General features: G+C 37.9%; 1 protein-coding gene across 2 annotated transcripts in view; it reads right to left on the reverse strand.

Moving 5' to 3' along the window:
- Positions 1–8,486, reverse strand: part of LOC145673804 (transmembrane protein 70 homolog, mitochondrial-like) — a 53,719-nt gene extending 45,233 nt beyond the window's left edge. Inside the window, exon 1 of one of the 2 annotated variants that reach the window (XM_081743568.1) lies at positions 8,115–8,383. In XM_081743568.1, coding sequence (XP_081599694.1) covers positions 8,115–8,174 — 60 coding nt within the window. In that variant the 5' untranslated portion in view covers positions 8,175–8,383. Of the gene's footprint in view, positions 1–8,114 lie in introns of both variants that reach the window. The other variant, XM_081743566.1, reaches the window with a different exon arrangement.
- Between the last annotated feature and the right edge of the window lie 421 nt (positions 8,487–8,907).

Consider the following 8,907-nt stretch of genomic DNA (forward strand, 5'->3'; position numbering starts at 1 on the left):
AAATGCCAGGGACGGGTGGTCTTGATAGTAGCAATTCAACAGCAAATAAAACTCGTAGATGCCAAACCGTAGACTTTAGCGAAAATTGTTTCCTATAAAAGTTGCTTCTTTTTCAATAATACTTCCAAAGAAATTGAAATTGATACCACTTTCTATTTTAAATTTTTGAAGTTGACACCCCGTGGAAATATTTCCGCTACGCCACTAGATATGAAACTATCACCATTTGATTCTCCACATACGATTTTGTCATTCAATTTTTTGTTTGAAGTATCTACGTGCACTACGAGCCGAGAAAAATGCCTGGGACGGGTGGTCTGATACACCCTATATTATAATTTGTTTGTGTAATTATTCGGGTGTAGTGTTGAGAAAAAAGGGGTAGATCCTTCGTAATTTTTGTCTTTTTTTCTTTCTTTTAAACGTTTGTGGTGTGTGATTCAAATTATGATATTGGAAGACACAAACAAAAACGTCTGATTCGTGCATTTATAATTATCATAAGAGAAGACTGTTTCCTTTTTAATTCGACTGTTCTTTGTTTGCATGTGTGCAATTATCCAAATGCGGTGTTGAGAACTACCTCTTTAAGTGATATATTTTCGATTTGTAATTAACTCAAACACGGAGAAAGACATTTTATTATTTGTTTGTATTGATACAAGAGTACGTACTATTTGTGAGAAAATAAAGGAAACGTAAACCTATTGCTTTTTCCCCAGGTTACAGCTGAATACCGTTACAGCGAATTTGATCGAGTGTAAAATAATCTCGTTATACAGGATTCCTAAACAAATGTTTTAAATGGTATTCTGTTCCGGAAATCTCTTTTGGTAAATACAGTGAAACCTCTACTAACGGACACCTCCCGTAACGGACATATTTTGTAATCCCCAAACACTGTAATAGGAAAAAACATATTGGCACACCTCTCTAAAGCGGACACGGACAGTCTTTTCTGTTTTTTTATAGGTATTATTTACCTCTGTATTACGGACACTTTCTCTAGAAACAAGTTGAAAAGTACAATAAAAATACATTTTTAGTAATTCATTCATGTGTCACGAAGGAAGCATTGTGACAACATTTTGCCTCCTCAACTGTATGCTCAGCAACCCAGACGAAACCTCTCTATTTAACAACACTCTCATGTCCTTTGCTTGCATCCCACTCCCACCCAACCTGTTTAAAATTAGGTTGCCATGTTGCAAGAATCTTGTAGCTGTCATTAAAAAATCTTGCAATCCCATTTTTCTATTTACTATTTGCACAGTACAGCTTTCTGAAAGCAAGAAAGAAAGCAAGCAAGAAAGCAAGACCCATGCAGCACTGCACTTTAGTGGACAAATAATGAATCTCATCATTAAAAACGTGTATTTTGGCGCACTTAACCTTGCCATCCGAAAGAATCCGTCGTTTCCGAAGAGGCGAAAGTGTTTATTTATTTATTTATGGCAATGGGAGAACGATAGCAGGTAGCAAGCAAGACGACCCCGAAAGTTGCACGTGGTTTGACTCCCTGCAAAATGGAAAAAATGTTGCATGTCCCTTTTAATGTTTACATGGAGAAATATTGGAGGGTTGGAAGACTTTTTAATGATAGCTACAAGATTCTTGCAGCATGGCAACCTTGCTTTAGATAGAAAAGTGACTGACAATTACCCGCCGTTTGGGATGACACATTATTCTACTGTCCCGCTGGAATCTCTAACCAAGCAGACGACAAATTTGGTATTTTTTGCCTGCGGGTACAGATATTGTCTCAAAAAAGACACTACTGGAAAGCAGTTAACCCACAAATTAAAGCAACATACTGAAAGCGTAGTAAGTAGTGATAAATGTAAGGCGCAGGAAACTATAACATCTTATTTCCGGGCTAATCCATATGAAGTGGTCCAGACTAGGTTGCTCGACCATCTCCGAAAATTATAAAAAGTGGAGTGTGAAGAATATGAGAAGGTCAATAACACGAGTCACGTTTTCGGAGGTACAATTGTTTCTGAATGGAGGCCATCTTTGTTGTCGTCGGCGTGTCATTTTCTGCAGTTGCAAGCGTTTACGAAAACCACATTTACTCAGGACTTACTAATCAGAGGAACATGAAACAAAAACTAATGTCTACAGAAGAGACCAAAGTGCACGGAGAATATATAATCGTGTGCCCAAATGGAGATTCAGGGTTTCAAATTAATACATGAAATCACCAGAAAAAGTACAGAAAAGTGTACGTTTCAAGTAGCTGTATTTTGGTATGGCATAAAGGTAGTGGTTTAGAATTTATGGTGTGAATACTAGGGCATGTACAGATTCTTCAGAAACATTCACAGCTATGATACGACTGTTGCCACAGAGTTATGGGAGTTCGAAAGTTGGAGTTTGTCATTTTTATGGCATTTTTGGGGCTTAATATCTCAGGATGGCAAACTGCTAAAAATTGCTGCTGCAGCTACAAAGTAGTTCTGTATGGTAATAAACTATTACAAAAAAATCATGACTGAGATCATGGAGAACAAAGTTAGGACAATGTTAAGAAAGCACGTGCATGATGATGATATTCAGTGTATTGGTACTGACCGAGCAACAAAGCAGTACAAAAAACAGAATTAGTTCTCAGTGTGTTACGGACACACATTTGGCAACAGGAAAGTCCTGAAATTCGTCACTTGTTGATGTAACTTAACATCATAAGGTATGTTCAGAAATGGGGGTAAATCGATGAAAGCTTCTTGTTCCTGGAATGGACTGACAGCTCGCAAATCGCTCTTTCAGTTAATCTTCATGTTGAGACACGACTTCAGTGGAAACAAAGACATACGTGATCCCCTTGATGTGTTCTGAACAAAACTGAAACATATCGTAAGGTGTAAGGATGTGATCAGTAACTGGCCTCTTCAAACTAGCCCTTGCAACTTCTCTCTTCGTCACCCCACCAACACCATCACATGCAGTGTGACGTAGCAAAGAAATGCCATTCGGCTTCGAGCCCAAAGTCGGCTTGATGGTGACACAGATTAACAAAGTTCTTGTTCTTGTACTGGCTGGACGCACCATCAGAAGAGTATGTAATCTTTGCTACGTGTGGTAAATGTTCTCGAATGTGAGTGATAAGATGTTGCTGAAACACGTAAACTGCCACAGTATTATGCGCTAAATGATCACTTATTACGCAGAGACAAGAATGCTTCTGTTCTCCACCTTGTTGGTAGTAGCAGACAAAAGGATGCAGAGTGTCTTGCTGATTTACCCAATGATAGGACTGTATGGCATCTTGGGTGATGAATGTATAGTTTTCAGCAAAATCAGCCAAAACTATACACTCAGAATCACTGAGATTGTCTTTCTTGTATTTTAGGTATTATGCTTGAACCTTGGAAATATAGTGATGCTTTTTGAGATCCTTGAGTTTCTCACATAATGTTTCAAAAAATTCGTCCGCATGTTTGACTACCGTAATCAGCTCAGTCCTATCAACCGTAACCCATTGCTTGTATTGAATAATGTCAGGGACAACTTCACTTCCCATGGCTTCATCAAACATCGACAGAAGAGCAGCTTTTCCTGGACAGTGTTCGCATGTTTGCATCATGCAGGCATTGCTGTTAATATCACATACGAGTAACTCGAGGAGATCCTTGTATTCAACGTTTAGTTTTGCCCCATCAATCATTAACTTTATATTTTGGTGGTACATACATACACAGACACTATAAGTACCCGCAGCACCGGCAAGAATGCACCATTTAGGTCTCATGGCACAAAACAGCCCTGTGAATATCTGTGCATTCTGGATGGTTCTGTTTAAATGCCAGGTAAAGCTCATTCAGGTTACATAACAACAGTCGTTTCTGTTTCTGAACTCTTACACTTCCTGCACGTACTGCTCTACAATCTTTCTTGCCTGGACACAAACGGCTGTATTCATCGTCTTCATAAAAACTGAGAACCTTTTCTGTTGTCTCTGGTGACACTGATACTCCCTGCTTGTCCCCCAGATCTGGTAAAATTCCCTGCTCACTCACCAGTTTCCTAGTAATCTTGACAAGACGTTCTGACACATTAAATTCAGTTGCAATCTTCTTACGAGGCCATGTTGTTGGGAGCAAACTTAAGATTTTTACTTTTTCTTCCTTGGTAGCAATGGTACATTTCTCTTTTAATTGACGTATCAGGATTTCATAATCCGAGGACACTTGTACGCTGAAGTCTTCATCTTCAATAGTTTCCTCGAAGGCAAGTTCTAATTGTCTTCTTAGCGCTTGTGACACTTGGTCCATTTTGCGTTGAAGCTTACGCTTCCTTTTCTCGGCACTGACTTTTCGTATTTTTGACGGTGTCGATAATCCTAACGTACAATATGCTGAATCTAAAGTTTCTAAGACGGATGTTGACGGAACAAATTCAACATCGCTGTTTTTGGTTTGATCTTCCAGGTTACTTGCACTGGATGCAAACACTGCGGAATAACTATTGGGACAAAGTGCTTTTCCTGGTATTAACTGAACACCAGTCTTCTTTCCTTGTAGCATGTGTTCAACGGGAATTTTTCGAAGTCCCTTTTTAATAGATTTCTTATGAATGTTCATTGGGTCACAACACACACGACCGAACAGATGGTTATATTGTTTAAATATCTTATATCATGGTACTTGCACATTGTAAGAGGTTCACAGCCAATTCGCAGACGAAGCAGCTCCTGACTTTCGGTTTGCAAGTCCGAAATATACTTTAGTTCCTTTGCACAAACACCATACGTAAATTTATAGCATTCCTCATTAGTTGCATTTCCCACTGAACACTGAGAGATCATTTTCAGCGCACAACACAACCTTCCACTGTGGCTGTAGCAAAATGACTGACGGATACTCCAAGCAGCTGACTGACATTTGAAGGGTAAATGCACAGATACCAAAAACAATACAGATGGGTAACTCCAACGTGAACGATTTAGGCCGCGATTTCACTGCCACCCGCTGCCTGTTTCCTCAAACTGATACAGTATAATGAATATCCATCCGATCATAACGTAAAAGGTGATTCATGCACCGCCTTAGCATTGTCACGCGCGTGTTTTCTTAACATTGTCCTAACTTTGTTCTCCATGATCTCAGTCATGATTTTTTTGTAATAGTTTATTATCATACAAAACTGCTTTGTGGCTGCAGCAGCAACTTTTAGCAGTTTGCCATCCTGAGATATCAAGCCCCAAAAATGCCAAACTCCAACTTTCGAACTCCCATAACTCTGTGACAACAGTCGTATCACAGCTGTGAATGCTTCTAAAGAATCTGTACATGCCCTAGTATTCACGCCATAAATTCTGAACCACTACCTTTATGCCATTCCAAAATACAGCCCCTTGAAACGTACACTTTTCTGTACTTTTTCTGGTGATTTCAAGTATTAGTTTGCAACCTTCAATCTCCATTTGGGCGAACGATTATATATTCTCCGTGTACCTTGGTCTCTCCTGCGCACATTAGTTTTTGTTTCATGTTCCTCTGATTAGTAAGTCCTGATCAATTGTGGTTTACGTAAACGCTTGCAACTGCAGAAAATGACACGCCGCCGACAACAAAGATGGCCGCTATTCAGGAACAATTGAACCTCCGAAAACGTGACTCGTGTTATTGACCTTCTCATACACAAGGTTCTTCACACTCCACTTTTTATAATTTTCGGAGATGCTCGAGCAACCACTTTCACCATTTTTGGACCACTTCATATGGATTAGCCCTTCCATGTTGTCCCTAGAACATAGAGTATTGGATGGCGGAGGACAATGCGGGTACAATAACATTTTTGTGATATTTATAAATACATGATTAATGCAAAAAAAAAAAAAAAAATTCTAACTGTACACTACCTTGTTTACTAATTTACGTAAGAGAATATTGAAACCTCTCGAAGGAGGACACCTCTCTATAGCGGACAATTTTTGATTCCCCACGGCTGTCCGCTTTAGAGAGGTTTCACTGTACATAGAAATCAATTCCGAAACTAGGCGTGTACCCAGAAACATGTTTGAAGAAAACAATTATGATCACATTACGGTTACTATTTCAATCCAAGTTTTGTAGTATATTTTTGGAGGTGGGATTTCGTTTCTTTCGGTTCCAAATACCCTTTCTAACATTACTTGGTTACAGCTCTCTGCACAATAGTTTTTGTGACATACGTACAATGAAGACCTCTTAAAGTGAATGTGGACCGACTATTGCCAGTCGACACTCCAAAAATGATTGTTAAAGGTAGAGAGAGACTTGATTTAGTAAAAAAGAATGGGTCTAATTCGTTATTTGGTATCCCGAGGTGGATTGTTACAAAATTATTTCGATAACGTTAGTGTGTTATTTGTCATCTTTAAGTTGTCCAAGTTAAATATTTATTATAATAGTGATGTTATTGTTATGTAATTTGTGTGTGTGTAGGGAGGGGAGGAGATTCTCTCCCTCAATGTCTGAACTACTTACTTGATATTAAGTCTTGTCTTACCTCGTTATCGAAGTTGACTGTTTCACTTGTTCCTACTTCTTGAGCGTTTTGTCGTGACTGGATACTTCGAGAGTAACTTTTTTGTTAACTTGATGTTATTTTTTAAAAAAAATGTCAAAGTAAATGTTAGTTTTGGAGTTTACTCATTGATTTGCATTTTTTCTCACTGTACTGAAAATATTTCTATCCCAACTTAACATAAGTTATGCGATAGTGTGATTTGTCTTTGTTGAGAATGACTTGGCAGTGTTTGCATTCTTCTGAGAGGATTCATAGTTTGATGACGTAATGCTGTCAAATGTCTTTATGTTGTCTGTGTGTCGTGGTGGTTGTGATGGTTAATCGGTCATGGGATATGGTTAACATGTGGTATTTCTTTTATTGTTTCATTGCTTTATACTTTTAATTTCAAATAATTGTTTGAAATTTTCTTTACTTTAGTGGAATACCAATTGATGAACTTTACCCGAGAGAAGTATTACATGCAATGAAATTAAATATACACGCATCCGTACAATAAATTTGCACTAAAAATAGCATTGCTGTTCGTAAATTTACTAAATTTTCGCCCCACATAATTAAACTAAAACTATCACTGAAATAACTTTCAATTCTGTCCCATAAGTACCATATTTTGATATGACAAATGACTTTTCTCATCAATTTACCATGCTCATGAAATCTGTTAAGAAAATACCTCAACAGATGAATGTATCATTGTTACAAAACAATTTGAAATGCAGGTCAAGTTTCCACACACCAGTCGAAATGGATGGCATTTAGTATCTCTCCCAACCCGTTTTATGGTTCCAGAACCGTGTACCTTGTTTTCGTATAAATGGTGATAAAGGTAGAAGTACAAGGGCTTCTAACTCCCTTCGCTAGCTGTCCCTAGCTCAGCTATATTTTGTATAGTAAGTAACACACTGTAAATCTTATATGTGGAAGACTGGGGGAGATACTAGATCAGCCGTCGAAATAATTTTTTTAAAAAAATAATTTTCATACCTTTTTCCTTCTTATTGTTCTCCAAAATACTCGCGATGGGCGACATAACATTACACCATTTAGCATAAATTAAATTCAAGAAAGTACCGGAAGTATTTGTTGAAAAATTACAATTGTTTTACGATTTGTGTATAAATATGGCGTTCAGATGAACGGCATAAAAACTAAAGTGGAAAAACACAAACCAACCTTGCAAGGTTACCATTAAAACACCACGAATGATATCAAATAAAGTCAGGGTAAGGCGAAGCAGGTGGGCCCGCGCCAAACCGTGTCCGAAGGGAACAGGCAGGAACACTGACTATAGGCGTATGTGAAAATAGTGAAAACAAGTGGGTTTTGACCATGATCCTAGTTTCAATAGCACTTGTAATGGTTTCATACTGGTAACGCACTACTTGTAAACATTAAAATAAGCTTGCATACACTGTGCAGAAATACACCACCGGTAGAAAATTGTATGTAATGCAGTCATTTTCCATATACATTCACTTATTTTATCCGTCATAAAGCACTTGTAACCCTAAAATACATGTGCTATTTTGTATTTAATTCTATCGCCCGTAGAAATTTCCTTATTAATATATCCTTTTCTGCAGAGTACTGACTTTTACCTGTAAATATTCCAAAATGTGGTGTGCCAAAACCTGACCAGCATCCAACTCGCAACACATGCTAACCTATTTTAATTCTTTAAGACAAAAGGAATATCAGGATCTTCACAACGAATGCAGATCATTAACCTTACTTTAATCTTTTCGGAGTCAGACTCTGAGGACACTCGATTAGATTTTAACGATGTCTCTGTCCAAAGACTGTTAACCTTAGCTCTTCGTTTTTGTGGTAAGGGATAATAACTTGGAAGAGTTCTTGACATATTTGTCCAGTTTAAAACATGTAAGGTTGCTGCTTGCAGTTTCACTAATCGTAACATGCTTCTGTTTTATCTTCTGTCTTCCATTACTATGGAAACTGTACGCAGACTATACCGCAGTGGTACCAGCAGATCTCTATTTAAATTGAAAGAATCAAAATGGGTCTGAAAACCCTATTTCCGATTATATTTTATTTAACTTTATTTCTTTTTACAGATTTAACAGATCGCAATAAAATGTAAAATATGGGTTAGATTTTATTGAGTAACAAATCTGTGAACAAACTTGCAGTGGATAGGTCATTCCGAACAGGAGATTCGTTCCGTAACGGCCTACGCAAGGCAATATTTGTGATAATCTGCACTGCAGTTACGAAAAACCTTTTGCATTTTTAGTTTCGAGCGGCGACAGGAGAAAAGAAAGTGCGGTGATCTTGAAGAAAAAAAATCGAAATCGAGACTTCAACGTAATTACACGTTTCATGGTCTCAACATACCGATCAAGTTAGTTTTTCCATGTCCGTCCGTCCGTT

This window comes from Thermobia domestica, chromosome 17 (genome assembly GCF_964235325.1).
Source record: "Thermobia domestica chromosome 17, izTheDome1.hap1.1, whole genome shotgun sequence".
NCBI lineage: Eukaryota > Metazoa > Arthropoda > Insecta > Zygentoma > Lepismatidae > Thermobia > Thermobia domestica.